We start from the raw sequence: 17660 nt of genomic DNA on the forward strand, positions 1-17660 counted from the left end.
GATTATTCGAATGACGATAACCTTAAACAAATGAGTTCATTTCAAGTCTTACTGGCAGTTTTGCATTTATTTATTTATTTTAATCCCGTAATGGGTGTGCAACCTGTCCAGGTTTTGTGCTCTGCAGGTCAGCTGAAAACGAAGAGGGAGCTTCGTCTACAATCACAACCAAGAATTCAGTTTCAGCAGTAACTCGCAGATATTTGAAGAAATCTGACAGCTAAATGAAACCGAAATCACATAGTTCTCAATATCTGAGAACTTCATGTCTGTTTTTTTCATTTGAATTATCACCAAAGAAGAATTAGGTTATTAGTAAATGACCTCCTAGGCCACCGAACGGTGAAGCATGAGCTAAATCAAACTGATTTACCAGATGAAAGAGAAACATCTGGCTGACTTGTATCTCAGTGAGAAATGATTCTTTAGGAACAAACCGGAACCCTATTCAAGTAGTCATTTAAATAAAAGCACTGATAACATGCTGTGAAAATGCTCCTTAACAAGTCCTGCATGTAAAACCTGACTGAAGTAGAAGTATCAGCAATCGTCGTTGTGCAGTAAGGTGGTCCCTGTCAGGGCTTTATATGTTAAGTTTAAGTTTCTGGATTAAAATCTCCGCCGCCTTCATGTGTATGTTATATTTTACTGCTGCAGATGTTTAAGGTTGAGCTAAATGCTGCGAGCTGAATCTACAGAAAAGCAGAGATTTTCAACCCGTAAGGAAACATTTCATAATTCAGTTTAACAGAAAAGTCCCATCTAAAGCCACGAGACAGGAAGTGAAAATGTGCAATGTGTAAAACAACAGGTGTATCCTCTGAGGCAATGTTGGTATGAAGTTGCAAAAAAAAATGAAGTACAAGTACTTGGGTGTGATTTGTAGTACTTTCTGCAGTATATTTTCTCAGTGGGGGTAATGCTGCCACCTTGTGTTGGCTCCCCTCGCCTCAGAGAGCCTCCCTGGGGCTGGAGCTCTGGATAGCACTCCGCTTCCACCTGGGACGTCCGTCGGGACAAGCCTACGCTTTCACCGCCCTATCCGGACTACTTCGAGGTCCCTGAAGACCCTGAAGAGGTCCTCCAGTCAGTCAGTCAGTCAGAGCGCGAAGCTGAACGCAAATGTCCCCTCTTCTCACGCGTGTTCAGAGCGACTGGTTCACAGCGCGGCGTGAGGGTTTGCTCCTGTGATTAAAAGTTACCTGTTCAACATGGCTTCTTCCGCCACAGGTGACCGCGAAGAGCAGGTAAGCGGACTTTTGCTTGTCCTGCCTTTGAAAGTAACCGGCTGAATGTCAGGTTTGCTTTGTTGCTGGGATTGTGAAATGCAAATGTCAGGGGATGCGTTTTTCTGCTGGCTGTCTCTTCTTCCTGTGGGGACAGAAAGATCTTTTAATCACAAATCGCTGTAGGTGTTGGTTAACTTTGTCGTGCAAACGGCGCAGTCCTCTGAATGGCTGTTTCTGACCAGTTTCAGCGTTAGTTTGTCATCTCACACAGCAGCCCTCATGTCGGTCGGTGGTGAAGTTTTTACTTTCACTTGCTGGCATGACTCCGTGAGACTGACTTGACTTACCTGTGTTCACCTGGTTTCCTGTTAAACACACCGTTGCTGGCAGCAGTTAGCCAGAGAGACTAATGCCTGGAGTAACACGCATCAGTTTCATGAAGGCAGTTTTAGCCCCTCACCTGCCTGTCATGTATTAATGATTTGAATGTGTGTTGCACAGCCATTTGCTCTGAGTTGGATGTTCTTACTGTGGTGCTGCTGGCAAACTGTTGAAACTTGAGCTGCAGAATCCATCTAAAGATTTTTCATTCTCCCAGTTTTGTTTCCAGGTTCTCAAATGTAAAAACGCGTGAATATGATCACGTGAATATCGCAGCCTGGCCTGTTTGTACCAACCCTTTTGCTGACCACTTTTGAACATAAGCTGATTAATTCGCAGATTCTTTGAAGGCCGTTTAATCTACCACGTTCATGTTAGTTAAAGTGAGATTATTGTTGTCTGCAGTTTAGAGCAGAAGTGATTTGTTCAATCAATTCTTGTCTTGTCAAAGTCCTTGTCAAATGTGGTTTTCTTGGTCTTTTTACAGTAAATTGATTTTCTTTGTTTTGGGCTGTTAGTCAGATTCTTCACTAATTTCTTGAATGAATGCCAGTTGATTTGAAGGCTTGAATTATCCACTAATTAGCCTGCAACTTAATTTTCATGCTGTGCAGAAATGAATGTAAAACAATGGCTGCCTGAAACATTACTACCACAGAATGTCTGAAAAGCCCAAGAGCTCAACCTTGACCCAGTGGAAGAATGTGTTTTACTGCAGGAAAAACACACCAGCAGTCCCTGTTATCAGGCTAAATAATCAATCACATGCCACAACCACAACCAGTCGGCAGATATCAAAATGTTCCTCGGGTGTCTGACAGATCATATGTCACGATTTGTCCGTCTTTACTTTTTCTCTCCTGGTGTTGCTCATGCGTTCGCACTGATACCATGAAGCCTAAATTATATGCTCAGGTTTCCGAACGAGTTTTGGGGGGTGAGTTTGCAGGAACTTAGTAGGCCGCAGGAAATCTCACGTGAAAACTGGCAGATATGAAGCCGATCACAACCTCAGGAGGTTGCTGCCAGTTTTCAAATTTGAACATGTCATGAATAACCCGTCAAACGTGCATTTCCGTTGATGTATTGGCCTCACAGTTCCTTTTGGTTTTGACACTGCTCCCATGTCAGCGCTCAAAACAAACAATTGGACTCTTCTTGGAGCTGATTGGAAGTGGTGGTGCGAAACTGAGAAAGCAGAAAGTTTCCTTTGCAAATGAGACATGCTTGAAACATGAGGGGGCACTTCTTCGAAAGAGGATTCAGATGCTCCTGATACTGGTGAATGTTTTTTAAAGGTTGGGCTTGCCTGAAGCCATACGCCCTTTCAGAAAATAACAGGTGTGTAGGATGATTTCCTGCAGTCATACTGTCTGTCTTGTCCATGTTTGTTTTCCAGCCTGTTTGTGCTCCCATCTGACTGTGGTTCCTCCCATCCATCCATTAATGGTTGACCACAGATTGTAATGGCAAATGGAAGGCGGTTCAGGCTCTGAGTGGTGGTGGTAATAACTGCCTGTTGTCAGGACACCGTGCAGGAGGTTTATTATGGCAGAGCAAACACAGCGAGACTCCACCTGTGTCCCAGTCCAAATGGACAACACGGTGATCGCACTGCACCTGGAGCCTGCAGAGCTGCAGCAGTCTGATGGGTTCACACCACGTGGCATTCGAGTGTTCGGTTGCAGTGAATTTTTGCTTTGTAATTACAGTACAAATGCCAGCTAACTGTGGGGTTGCGCTGAGTTGTTGGTTAGCAGATGTTGTTAGTCTTCACAGTCAAACGTTTTCTTCAGTGTGTTGTACAGTGAAATGTGTCCTGTGCAGGAGCCACAGCTGCAAATGACGACTGTGTTCCCATCACACGTCACAGTCAGCGTTTGCTTTCAGCTATCGCCTGACTGATGCTGGATCCTCGAGACCAGTACCAGGACAGTGTTTCAGAGGTTTAAAAACTGGCTGAAGTATTGCAGCAATTATTTTCCACAGACCAGGGAGACGTCTTCAGATGCCTTGTTTTATCTGACCAATAGACCAAAGCTCAAACATATTCTGTTTATTTTATCTCTTATTTTTGAAACAGCGTATGCTTTAAAATAAGGCTTAATAATCAAATGCAGTCTAACGGTTGCCTAATCAACGAAACAACCAATTGCTGCAGCTCTAATTGGCTGATAGACGTTACAGTAGTTGCATCTTTGCCAAGTTTTTGACTTCTTACATAAATGGCAATTGCATATTTCATGCCTGATGTCGCTTCTGAGTTCAGTTGAGTGCAGCATTAATCTGCAGTAATGTTCTCAGCTTTTGACACTTGGATTCATGCTGATGAACAGTAGCAAGCTGTCCTGAGAGTCCTGACCGTCGAGGGTACAGAGAGCCAGAGTCCAAAATAGAGGAAGCTATTGTAGCTTGTTGTAGCTGTGTTACACCATCAAATTTTATTTAATCTCCTCTGTTAGACTGCTCCGCAGAAGAGGAATGGTTCTCAGGCAGTTATAGACAGGAGACAAAACATGCCTCTTTGATAAGCTGTGCAAACTTGTTGACCTGTCAGCGACTGAGCTAAGCTAATGAGCTGATGAGTTCGCTAACTGGCTGCCAGGAGGGCTCGTTAGCTCACGTTATTTCCTGTCCTTGCTGAGTTTTCGTTGAACAAAACTTCAAATTAGTGAACTGCATATCAAGAGTGCACGAGTGACAGGAGAAAGCCTCACACTTTAACCACACACAGTTGAGTTGAATTGGTGATAAACGACCGTGACTCATGTTGGAGCTCGTGTCAAGCTTGGCAATACAGCAGTTGTTTACACATGGTTAGTTTTGTAATGTAATGATTAAAACAACAACAACAGACAAAAAGGCCATGAGAGCTCCAAAGTTTAGCCTAGTCGGCTTAATCATTCTAGTTTTCTGTTAGTTTTTACTGCCTGAGCCTTTTCACGGTCCCTCTTCTTCTGGTTACGTCTCGTTGAGCTGAGTCAGCACAGCGGACTGATGCACACACACCGCCGGCCTTCAGCGCAGGGTGCTGTAGTGAGTAAACATGACCTCATCTGTTGTGAGGTAACGTCAAACCGCTCAGTTAGTGTTTGTTTGATGGAGAAGATGACTTTTTGTTTGCTAAACAGACCGGCCAGACAAACATGATGTTGTTAGCAGTGGGTGTCACGTTAGCAGCGTTAGCATCTATCTCCAGCTCCAGTGTGAATGTGTTCTGTTAGCTCAGTGTGTGTGTGTGTGTGTGTGTGTGTGTGTGTGTGTGTGTGCTGGTCTGTGACTAGCTGAGCCAGATACACAGTAGGCCATAGTGAGACACACCAGAGTCTGTTAAAAGTGAATGGAAGCCATTGACCGGCTCTCACAGACAGGAGGAAGGACACCACTGTATGAAGTCTTATGGCCGTATTTTCCATTTGCAGCCTTTTCTAGGCGCAGAACTGTCAAACTGTATTTCTCCTTTTGTGCTAAATGACAACACTGGTGTTTTGCACCAATAAAAAATTGAGCACGTACGTAGAAGTTACTTTATATTTTGCTAAAACCTTTTTCTTTCATAAGTAAATTAAGTGACCCGTTGAGCACGTTGGACTCGCTGGGGGCTGGTTGAGTGTGTATGACGGACCATCAAAGCGCCGGACTTTGACTCCAGAGTGTGTCAGGGTAATGCACTTTGGTTTGGGGTTAGCAGTTGGAGGTTAGAGGTTTGCATGTTGTGTCTAGCGCTTTGAGTCACACCCTGACAAACCAAAAGCCTTTTGTTGTATAAACACAATCATAAAAACAGTTTCATAATGCTGTGGTCACTGCGAGGTGGATATTTTGGCGGGAAAAACAAATGAAGTCAATTTAAGGGAATGTAAATTTAAACAAATACGGTCAGTAGCTCACCGCAGGCTGACCGCTGTGGCAGAGGAAAATGCACCTGAACTGTGACTTCTTTATGCAAATCAGAAGACCTGTGGCTTGGCTCGCTGATATCTAAAGTCGTAGTAAATACTCCGACACCTGGTAATTTGAGACAGGCCGCATAACTAATGAGTCCGTAACTGACACATTTACACGTTTGTTTGTCTGGTTCGATGACGTGGACATGGGCCTGCTCACATATCTTTACATTACCCAGATTTGTCTTAAGGTTTTAAGTGAGGATGATTGTTTGCATTTAACAAAGCAAACTTCAGATTAATCACCATCATAGTGAATTATTTTACTCTGCTGGTGCCAGTGAAAGAAGCTTATAAAGAAGAGCAGACAAAAATCAGACAGTGAAAAATTCACCTGGTTTATTTTGTTCCTTGGCTGCACAGAAACTCATTGTATTTACACATTAAATAGAACAGTTGTAGTTTGTTTGAGAGGTACTACTAAGTACTGTAGTGGCCCTAAGGCGTGTGGTATAAGGCTCTGAACTGTATTTTGAATTTATGATGCCATGGGTCAAAAGGACAGTAAGGTAGAGACACAGTAGAGCTTCAGGTAGCTCACCGGATGCAGTTTGGATCGGATGCCGAGGAGTGACGCTGGGCCTCAGTCAGAAAAAGTTAAAATAAAAAACCAAAACAAACACTTTTCAAAAATCTGTTTCACCAAAGTTCTAAATTATGTCCCAGCAGCATTTGAGATAATTTTGGTTTCTCTTGGTTTGGTTAGTTTTCATATCCGACGTAAATGACACCGTGGGCCGGCAGCTCTTACTGTCTGAACATCTGCACGCTGAGCGAACGGCTGGATTCATGAATGAATGAGTACCAGGCTGTAAGCAGTAATGAGTGAGAACCGGACAGACTGATTTCAAACACACACTCTCCAACACTGCATGCAGGGTGAGAGCACCGACTGACACCAGGGTGTTGGACAGTCGGGTGTATTCTGTGCTTCTCTTACACATCTGTATGAATGAGTCAGTGTGTGTCGGCTCCTCCGCGAGCTGAACGTTGGTCCGGCGTGGGTCAGCGTTCCCGTCAACGGCTTCAGAAGAGACAGTGTGAAGTACATGCTGCAAGATGGCAGTAGATCATTTGAAGTCTTTCCATTCCAGCTGGGCAGATAGGATTTTATTTTGCGTGTTTATAGGCTCTATAACTGCATAACAAAATGAAAACATCTTCTTTATCCCTGCTGCGGTCCGCCTTAAGACGCTTCCCAGCTTTTCATGTTTGACTAACGATTTGAAAGTGTTAAAGCATCAGCCAACCAGACCCTTCGTTTGGGATGTGAAAACACTGAAACCATCAAGGCCTCGAGTGCTCCCAGAGCTGGTGAATGAACTGATGCTACCAGGCCACAAAGACAGTTTAATCATCAGATCATTTTCTAGTGGTTGCAGAAGAGGCTTGCACGTCTCTGGGCAGATGACGTTGAGATGAAATAACGGCGCCGTGGTTGTATACGAACTGAAGTGGGTGCACGGACAGCAGCTTGATGGTAGAAAGTGAGTCAGGATCCAACTTTCCAGCTCTGCCGCTGTCACTGTGTGCCTCGCTGGGGTTGGCGATGAGACCATTTTAGGCGTGGAACCGCGTCCTTTATGCTGCCATTAGCATTGTGTGAGAGAGCTGGTCCCGAGACAAAGACGGATTGTAAATCAGCAGGAGCCTGGAAAGTCCGTCTCTTTGTGACTGCTGTTGGTGTGTCTGCTTTTTCTCAAAACCCGTTGTGTTGTGTGTGTGTGTGTGTGTGTGTGTGTGTGTGTGTGAGGGATTCCTTCTCTTCTGTGTAAATGGGCCTCTTTTACTTTACAAGTCTTAGTTAACCTTTTCAGTGTGACACTTGACTTGTGTTCCTCCGGGGTGTTGCAGAAACAGACTCGTCTGATTGGTCAGTTAGCGGGGACATGGCACCGCTCACAGTTCCCCCAGTTGTTGGTTGTGTTTATTCCAGTCCTTATTGCTGCATCCTGTGCTGGAGGGGTTGTGGACATCCATGTGCTCCCTCTGGCACACACCTGCCTCTTCTTCTTCTTCTTCTTCTCAGTACAAAGTGAGACTCTCCCGGCGCTCGTGAGAGAGAAAATATGAGCTCTGTTGATTGTGACGAGCTGGTGGTGGTCATGCTGATTGGTTCACTTACAGTTCATGGGGTTGTCATGGTTATTTCTATGGGGATTCATCTACTCCCTCCAGTATGAGTTCACACTGACTTCCTCCTGGTTTGTCATTGGCAGGATATCATTAATATGCAGAGTATCACTGAGAGTTTGCATGGGTTGCAGTTGAGTGCAGGCAATCCCTTTAAATTTACAACTGTCCAATCTGCTGTGTGAAGCCTCTGTGTTGTTTGAGAGGAGAGAGGGAAAGTGAGGACAGGAGATAGAGAAGTTATGGAAATGAACGAGAGAGGTGAAAGAAAAGAAGAATGGATAGGAAGCCAGCAGTGAGAAAAGGAAAAGAACAGAGAAATGTTTTTAATTCTGGCATCGTTGACATGAAATGCTGATCTTATCAGGTGGCTGTGGTTGGATTAGAGATTAGGTGTCAGGGAACCACAGATACTGGTTTGTCAGATTGTCAGACCTTTTGTCAGATTGTTGCTTTGATTTTCGTCTTACGTAAACTGTGAGAAAACTGCAAATTTGATATTTACCGAAACCCAGTGACACCTGAAACAACATTTGTGTTATTGCAAATTGGGATGGGACCAGTTCTTCAGAGCTGAAGAACGTGAACTGATGGTTGTTGTGCTGTGTTATCGCTTTGTCTATTTTTATTGCTAGATTTCACAACCCACAGCTGCATGCAAGTTCACACCCGTTTATCAGGAGGCATTCTGGGAAATGAAATGTACAGGATCAAACACTGATGGGGAAGTGGCCAGGGTAAGTGTTGTAGACCTTAAATCTACTCACAGTTACGAAATAAAGTAATTGGCGGAAAACAAAGAGCATCACAGAACAGTGTAGTGCAGTATATCAGGGCGCGAGTCTGGTCCTCTTCAGCCACTGAGCCCATTAGCTCACATCAGCATCCACGTCACAACAAACCCACGGCGAGTTAGGCTCACAAACACAAACACACAAATCTCAGGCTTTAGTGCAGAACCACACCTGACATGTCTGCAGGCTCACACACACACACATTGAGGGCAGGTCTGCAGTTTGCTGAAGCAGTGGACACCAGTTAAAACTGAATTTCTCCGCAGACAAAACAAACACTTTCATCCAAATGAAATAAACATAATCCCTGGGCCTTTATCCTTCACTGGAGTTCGTCTTTTTCTGCAGCAGGTAACTCCCGCTCAGACAAGCAGACACAAGCCCTTTGGTTGCACATCCTGTCGAGTCATTTTGGATTCAACACAAAAATCTCACATGGCAAGTAAGCAGCGTTGAGGCAAGTTACTTTAAAAATGTACTCTGTTACACATCAATACTTACTTCTATCTCAAAATGCTCAAATCGGCTCATTTATTCAGCCCTAATAAAGTTACTGGTTAGTTTTTATTTTGCAATTTATTGTGAAATGAGAGCGGAATAGTCACTTTCAATGTCTGCTGGAAACTCGTGACCTAATCGTGTCGCCTCGCCATTAGAGTTAAAGCCACTTACTATGCTTTCATACTGCCAGCACACACACACACACAAACCAGCCATCGTTTGAAAGTTCACACCCTCCCCGACTGAACTCCAGCCAACCAGCACATGAGCGCATCACTGTTATGTCTGCGTGCACATGATCGCCGTCGCTGCAGTGAGGAATGTAACGTACAGATCTCACAGTATAAACGTGAAGCTAAATATGGACGGGCGGCTTTCTCCTTTACTGTCTCCCTCTGGTCCGTCCCATCTGTCTCCTGTCTCACTGGGACAGCACATGAGCCATAACCGAGAGACAACGGTCATCTCCTTTGTCCCATAATCATTTACCTACTTGTGCTTTTATCTCCTGTAACCGGCGGTTCTCTTTGCCTATTATAACTTATGGTTATGGAGGCCTCGCTGTGGGGTTATGAAGCCACGTCATGTTTTCCTGTAGGCCTTTAATGGCTCACTGAAAGATAATATTGGCGATAAAAGTATTGTGTTACCTCTGGGTGCACAGTTGTATCCGTGTTGGAGGCACATTATTTTGTGTGTGTGTGTGTGTGTGTGTGTGTGTGTGTGTGTTTGGGGCTGTCGTATCAAATTCAGGCTGTAAGATGAGGAGCCGCATCAGGGCGACGGGGCTACAGGAAGAGAAAGGGAGGGAGTCTGCGAGTCGAAGAGATATTAAGTCAAATCAAATTAAATCATCAAAACATTTTGATTCCTCATTTATTCTTTATACCTTAATGGATAAAAAATGCTGCTGTCTTGTAAGGCCATTTGTGAATCTCCCTTTAATGTGATGTAATTCCTGTCAAAGCAGGATTTAAGAGCTAACAAAATGGAAACCGGTGGAATATTTAGTAGAGAAAGAGCGATTGGTTTAATTGTCGGTGCAGAAGGGCAGGATGACTTTGAAATTTGCGATGGCTTTATTGGTTTGATTTTATGCTCATAGCTAGCAGTGGCAGATGAGGTCATCGTTTAAAATTAATTTCCAGGAAGTGATAACTTTTCAGGAAATTAAAAAAGTGTCCAGCTGTGCCACAGTCCTGCAAGCAGGTTCTGCAGAACTAAAATGGAAGTGTGCACATGTAACACAGCAGAGTCTGTTAGTACTCCTACAGATGTGGTACAACTTGATTCGCACTGTGGTGTCACATTAAAATACACACAGGAAGTGAAGGCGATGATCATAGCTGTGTGATTTGCAATGGTAGAAAGTAAAGTACTGTACAATTTTGAGATACTTGTACTTCACTACCATATTTCCATTTTCTGTTATACTTTGTACTCCTACTCCACTACAGTTCAGAGCTAAATATTGTATTTTTTTAAACTCTGCTACATTTATTTGAGAGCTTTACAAAAATGTAATGCATGACTTTTACTTGTAACAGAGTATTTCTTCACTGTGATATTGCTACTTTTACCTAAGTACAAGATCTGAGTACTGCTTCCACCTCTGGGATTGTAATTAGGGTTAAATCTTTGGAAAAACACGTTGCTTTCTTTAGGCAGGACATTTTCTTATACAGTACACATACATTTCATGTATACTAACCGCAACAACGGCGTACTGTAACGAGTATATAGAACATACTTTGTACAGCTGATATGAAGTATAAACTTTGGTCAGAACATCCATCTCACTGAGAACCCTAACAGGTTTTTGGGATGTAAGCAGACTCCAGATTGTTGTCGTCGTCATAGCAAGGCTCGACCACCAGATGTCAGTCTGGACCCTTCAGTCTAAGCAGGAAGCATTTCAGTAAAACTTGAAAAGCTTTACTCTCTGTCCGTTAACGCCAAGACATCACTCAAAGCGATTAACCTCAGGTGATATATGGTGCACGATTCTGCACTTTGTGGACTCCACCTGGGAATGTCTGCAGAGACACCTCACACATGCTATCTGCTTAGGTTAAGTCTGTGTGAGTGTGTGTGTGTGTGTACATGGCTTTGCAGTTGCAGTGACTGCCCTTTTCCAAAGAGAGAAACAATAATGAATGGCTCTGAATCCAGTCCTTCAATCCCTGTGCTTCTCAACGGATGATACTGTTATAATTGTGCTGGGCAAACTGGCTCACATTGGCCTAATCCACTCACAGCACGCGCACACACACACACGCACTCACAGCACGCGCACACACTCACAGCACGCGCACACACACACACACACACACACACAGCAACAATCCACAGTGATCTGCTACCAGGGGTTTTCCTCTCTTTGTTCATTATTGATAAGGATGAAGCTGGGGAGGAGAGGGACTTTGCTTTATCCTGCTCGACTGGCAGGAATCCATCGCTGTCCCTCTTCCCCACATTTCTCTTCTTATGTTAGTCTTACTAATAAACATTTGGACACGATGTCCCTCGCTGCCAGCCTCTCCTTCCTGGGTAAAGTAAGTGACAGACAGCACTCGGAGGAGAGGCGGCTCGATGTCAGACAGATTTCCTCACACCGACTGAGGGGGAATCAGTGATTCATCGGGAGCATTTAAGTCAACTCATCCCCTCCGTGTCCTCAGTCTCTGTGAGGCCAAATGGAAGCATAATGGCTGAACGTTTTGACAAAGATATCAAATTTCTTTCCAACCAATGCTGAAATTACAATTCACATTGTGTTTATTTATTATTGTTTTCCAACTAGTCAGAAAAAGATCAAATTTTCAGTAAGCTTGCCTATTTTTTTAATAGCGGTGTGCCAAATTATGTTCAATAGTGTTCAGCCAAAATATGCTGGATACGAGTGCTGCCATCTTGTCCTGGTGATGTCATTTGGAGCCAGAGTCTGTGCAGTAGTGATCGGGCGGTGCATCGAGCTGCGGTATCGAGGTCCCCAGTTCTCTGGGCCAGTCAGGAGCAGCTCAGCTCAGCTGCCAATCGTAACGTTTCACCCCGCGTCCTACGTGTGTCCTCTTCTGGAGCCAGCCCACAGGGGGCGATCAAGATATTGATCTATTTTGGGGAGCTGTCATGTCATCCATCTTAATATGGCGACATGACATGCTTATCTCTGTTTACGAGCTGTCTGCTGTTTACCTGCTGGCTTCCTGTGAGACTGATCACCACCTCCAGTGTTTATCTCAGCTCACAGCATCTGCCTCAACATTACTTTTTCTTGCTTGGCCAACTTAAAAAAACTAGCATTAGCTAACTACAGCGAGCTAAATTTTTCATATACAGATACGTTTCTGCCTGATTTCACTTGCCGAAGGAACACACCATCTTTTCTCTCTCCCTCCACACACACAAACACACACACACACACAATTGCAGATGAGCTGATATTGATTGCTATTAATACTCAAGCCCCCGTAGCTTGTTGCTGCTGTGCTCTCACTTGTGGAGTGTGTGGGAGGCAACCGCAGCCACGGACAGGTAGAAGTGTTCAAGTGTGTGTGTGTGTGTGTGTGTGTGTGTGAAGGAGAAAGAAAAGACATAAACACACGGAGAGAAAGAGCGAGAATGTGTGTCTCACCATCGCTCCACCCGGGCAGCCTTGTTGGCTCCTCTCCTGGCAGACAGAGTGTGTGTGAGTGTGTGTTAGTGAGTGTGTGTGTGTGTGTGTGTGAGAAAGTGGGTGTGAGCATTTGAGCGAGTTGGTCGCTATGCACGTTGAGAGTGGCCGCCACTCCACTCTTCTCCGCTCATCCATGCTGGATTAAAAAAATAAACGCCTTTTTTGGACTCGTACACACAGCTGTTTGGGACACACACACACACACACACACACACACACACACACACACACTCTCGCAGCCGCTGAAATGAGCGAGGAGGTTAAAGAGAAGGCTACGGGGAAGTCTGCTCACCGCAAGAAGAAAGGAAAGAAGGTAAAAGCATTCATTAAGCCTGTCTTGGGTTTTGTAAACAACATGGTGTGGCTGCTTCAGCCGAAACAACAATTCATTCTCAGCTGATTCAGAAGACAGGAAGTCGAGGGCTGCGGTTTCACCTGCTTAATGCAAAAGTTAGAGAATATTTTGATGCCTGATTTGGATGATTGTTCGATTCTTTTGCCATTGATTCAGAAGTGTAGATGTTGTTGATGGAGAGCGTCTCTTTTGTTGTGTTCGCTGTCAGCTGATGTTAACGGGCGGTTTGATGACACTCGCAGCGCAGCGGGGACTCTGAGGGTTAGTTCAGTCGTTTTGTCCTTCCGTCATTCGATACAAAGATCAGTTCGAACTCTTGTGGAAACACGAATCGTCCATTGGCCACCTATTGGAGGCAACGTTTGTGATGTTGCTGGGATGTTTTGATGTGTTCATTTTGTTTTTCATGCGTCACGAGTTGCCTTTTCACATCTAGAAATATTTTCACAATACTTTACGACATTTCCTTCTTTTGTTGTCGGTAAGCCGAATGCAGATCCCTTTTTATTTTAGCACCACAAAGTGTGACTGCAGGCATCGGGCACCTGTTAACCTGCCAATGTGCTCTGTGAGAGCAGAGCAGAGGATAAGAAATGACAGAGATCAGATTCAAACAGAAGATAAAAGGATGGAGAGATGGGAGGAAAGACATTACGTAAGCAAATGACAAAGACACGGAGTAAGAAGGAGAAGAGAGGAAGGAGAATAAGGAAGGATGGAGTGGACAGGTAAAGAGGGAAGTAGGACGGGAGGTGAAGGTGAAGGCGGGAGGAAGGAGGGGAGGTCACGGTCGGAGACGTGAGTGTGAGAGTATGAATCAGCAAAGAGCATCATCGAGCAGATATTTCCCTTTTGTTTTTGTTTCAGCTGCTCTGCTTTCAGTGAACAGCTGTGATGAATCCACAGCAGCAGTACAACATGAATGAGCCGATATGGCAACGATTTGTCATGATGAGAAGGCAGCAAATGCCTTCTCAGCGGCCGATCGGTGATTTAAAATGGTTTTCCGTGTGCTAAGTGCGGACGCTAGGAGTTATAGTTCTACATTAGCTGGCTGTCTGGATGAGTGGGTGGAGTTTGTGTGTGTGTGTGTGTGTGTGCGTATGTAGTCTTTGTTTATGCCTGTGATTCAACAACAAAAAAAGCATCTGAAAAAGTGATCACTGCAGAATATTTGCCGGATTTTATTTGCAGGTTCACAGGTTCTTGTTTTTTGGAATAAGATTGTTGGGATTGCAAAAGTGAGAATGAGATCTGGTTTTCAAGGGACAGGGTTTGGTTTTGTCTGACATGTTTGTTTATACTTTGAGAAATATGAGCATGTTTTCCTACAAATTTCTGTTTTGTTTCATTTTAAATGTTCACGTCGCCTAAACACAAGAAGCCATCAGAACAGTCTAAAAGCAGCTCGCTAGCACGCTAGCCACATGCAAATGCTACGCTCTGCCTATTTTATCTGTGCTTTCATGTATATTTACCCTTCCTTGCATTTTAACCTCAGGCTTGTACATCATTTAATTCAACAAAGAGTTCTTGAAGAGGAGTAAAAAGCTCTCTGTTGCTCTGCTGCTTTCGCTTGCTAACTGACTGCTAGCATTAGCTCATGGGAGAAGTTTGCTTTCGGGGCTCTCAGTTTGAAAGGGTATCTTTTTAACTTGAGCTGTGATCTTTTCCTTAACCTCACCAAGTAGTTATGTTGCCTATGCTAACCAAACTGCACAAGTCTAAAAATATTGGGTTTCAGATGAGCCATGAACCCTGTTGTGCTTGCTTAAAGTCCCATGTTTGACCCAATCAGTCACTATGTGGACTTTGTCACTCTTTAGACTACATCGACTGACTTCTTAGGACCTTTCTGCCAGAAAGACCTGAAGGCAAACGTCTTCCACTACCATGAGGCATTCCTACATACAGAGAGTAAATTTGTGTTTAAAGGGTAATTATGGAAAGATAATAATGGACACTGTGTCCTCAGTGAGATGCCGTTTGGTGTGGTTGTCCTGACTCGTACACATCCAGTCCAGAGGTGTTTTCTGGTCTTTATAATATGTATAATATTATTTTAATTGTACTTTATTATTGCCACCAAGTGCAACCCTGGATGGGATCGTTTGTGATTGTGTTTGTTTGTGTGTGTCTACAGTTTATCTTGCAATAGTCCATCTTTGACCCATCGGGCTAATATTTTTTACGACTCGAGGACGTCTCATGGTTGGTATTTTATTGGCTGTTTTACTTCTGCCACCTCCCTTTACTTAACCAGCTAGTAATCTTTCAGGGCTATCCAGGGTCTTTACACAATCTTCATGTCAAATTTCATATGTGTACGTGAACATTTTCATGTCTAATTACTATACAAAAGTAACATTTAAGCCGCACTTAAGCCAACTAAAATTACACCTTTACTGCATAATTTAGAGTTTCTGTAGGCTTTTATGTTATTGCAAAGGGGGAAAGCACGGTCTCGGTCCACAGCTAAATCACAGGCGATAGCTTCCTTTTGCTGACTCTGGTTGGCAGAGTTTGGATGCATTTCAGTGAGTATAATAAATTGATAAAGTATTGGAGGAGGGTAAACTGTGGTTGTGTGTTTCTATGCGTTGATGGCCCTGTGTATGCAGCAGCCTGTGTGTGTGTGCTGCTTTGCAGAGCCTACTGCTGTGAAAGAGGCTGCTTGCTAAGCACCTTTATTCTATAAGATTCTGCCTTGTGTTTAGTCAGCTGTTCTTAATTGCGTCCCCACAGTCTTCTGTGTCTCTTCTGTGTAACAGGTGCTTTTGACAACATACAGTGTGTATGATTTAATGCATCTTTTGATGCTGTGTCCTTTGGAAAGACTTTCAGAGTTAAACGTATATGAGTCTTTTTGTGTTTGTCAGATGCAAATACTCGCTGCAGAGAGGGAGCTGCAGAGAAAGGCCCAGAAAAGTACAAGGGAGTCAAAAAGGGTGCACAGGAATAGAGGAGGGAGGAGCAAAACCATGAAAATATGTGGAAGAGTAGAGACAGGATGAATGAAGATGAGGAGGGGAGAAAGAGGGATCGTAATGATGGATGGAGAGAGAGAAGAGAGCTGGAAGGATTCTGTTGTGTCCCGACTGATGAGATTCGACTGTCGTGTCGCTGTGACGCTGTGGAGAAGAGACAGCCGGGGAGTAATGGAAGGAAAGAGGAGGGAACAAAAGACAGCAAAAGCAGATGAAAAAGACGAGTGTAAAGTATAGTAGATGAAAAAAGGGAGCTTGATGGCTCTATTTAAGGGGCGAGGCAGGAAGGGAGATGAAGATAAGGGAAGGCAGAGAGCGAAGAGCAGGAAAAACAGAGGAAGGCTGTTAACAGAGAGAGCCGACAAGAGAAGCAGAGAGACCAGGAGGACGGAGAGAAATATGGAAAAGAGGAGAGAAACATGCTTTTTTGTTTTGATGAGATGATTGTTACCTCCACTCTCCACCTGTTGCTAAGCACACAGAAAACCACAGTAAAAACACATCGTATGCAGAGAGGAGCAGCCGAATGCTTGGGTGTGGGTGTGTTGAATGTGAGAGTTTAAGTGAATGCTGATGATGTTTAGTTGGGAGGGAATTTTGCTGGAGGACAGAAGAAACGATTTGATATCCTGATTCTTATTAGCTACAAGCTACAAAATTGTTAATTCCCTCAGTGCGGGACCATTAAAGGCCTGTCTTATCTTATCTTACCTTAAAAACGCTGGGGCCTAAACTTCCCATCATGCAACTGAGGAATGTTTTTGCCCCAGGTCTTTCTCAACATCCTTAATTTGTAATTTAGACCATTTTGTAAGATATTTTCTGTTTCTATTTTGGTGCTGAACTGCATCAAGATGCTGATTACAAGTTAGTTGCGTGCATCGCTTTTCATTGTCCCCTGGAAACAGTTTTCTTGGACGTTTGTGCTCTTTGTGTTTCCTTATTTAGTTTTATTCTTTCTATTTGCATGTGTTTTCATAACCTGCATTGGAATGAGCTTGATCTGAAAAGGAGAAGCTTACTGACTTACTGTTACGTACTGAAGATGCTTTGAAACATTGTCAATTCAAAATTTTATAAACAAGATTTTTAAAAAAGATGTCTTTGAGAGTGACAGATACGACACGGCGTGACACGACCTCCATATTTGCCTTTTTGTTTACTCGTTCCTCGTCTGTCTGCTCGAGCTGTAATTACATGCCACCAGTCTGCTGTGACTGTCTCAGAAATGGGAGGGAGGGAAGGAAGGGAGAGACATGGGGGACCTGAGAGCTTAGCAGGTGCGTTAATGGATGTAACTATGACAACCAAAGGCCCGATGGGAGAAGGAGGAAGTGAGAGAAGTTAGTCATCAGCTAGAGGAACTGCATCCTGCTCAACGGCAAATCCTGGACATGTTGGTGTTAACCCGAGTGCTTCTCGTATGTCCAGAGTCTGACGTCTGATTGAGCTGAATGAGGATGAAAACAAATTGATATGGGCTGTCACGCCCTGCACTCTGGGTGTGTGTGCGTGTTACATTTTTACTATGTAACTCAAAGCCCGTCTGGCTGAGTCCTGCATTCGAGGAGGAAAACAGGAAGACGGGGACTGAGGATCCTCTCAGACAAAGTCACTTGTACCGAGAAATACCTCAACGCAGTGCGGAGGCGTGGAT

General features: G+C 44.0%; 1 protein-coding gene across 20 annotated transcripts in view; it reads left to right on the top strand.

Moving 5' to 3' along the window:
- The first annotated feature begins 902 nt into the window (after positions 1 to 902).
- LOC124052499 (ankyrin-3-like) overlaps positions 903 to 17660 on the top strand; it is a 113049-nt gene continuing 96291 nt past the window's right edge. For 18 of the 20 annotated variants that reach the window (XM_046376813.1, XM_046376811.1, XM_046376817.1 and 15 more), the window contains exon 1: positions 4436 to 4676. In XM_046376813.1, coding sequence (XP_046232769.1) covers positions 4608 to 4676 — 69 coding nt within the window. In that variant the 5' untranslated portion in view covers positions 4436 to 4607. Of the gene's footprint in view, positions 1248 to 4435; positions 4677 to 12692; positions 12975 to 17660 lie in introns of those variants that run through there. The other 2 variants (XM_046376819.1, XM_046376812.1) reach the window with 2 other exon arrangements.

Source organism: Scatophagus argus, chromosome 21, assembly GCF_020382885.2.
Source record: "Scatophagus argus isolate fScaArg1 chromosome 21, fScaArg1.pri, whole genome shotgun sequence".
Lineage (NCBI taxonomy): Eukaryota > Metazoa > Chordata > Actinopteri > Scatophagidae > Scatophagus > Scatophagus argus.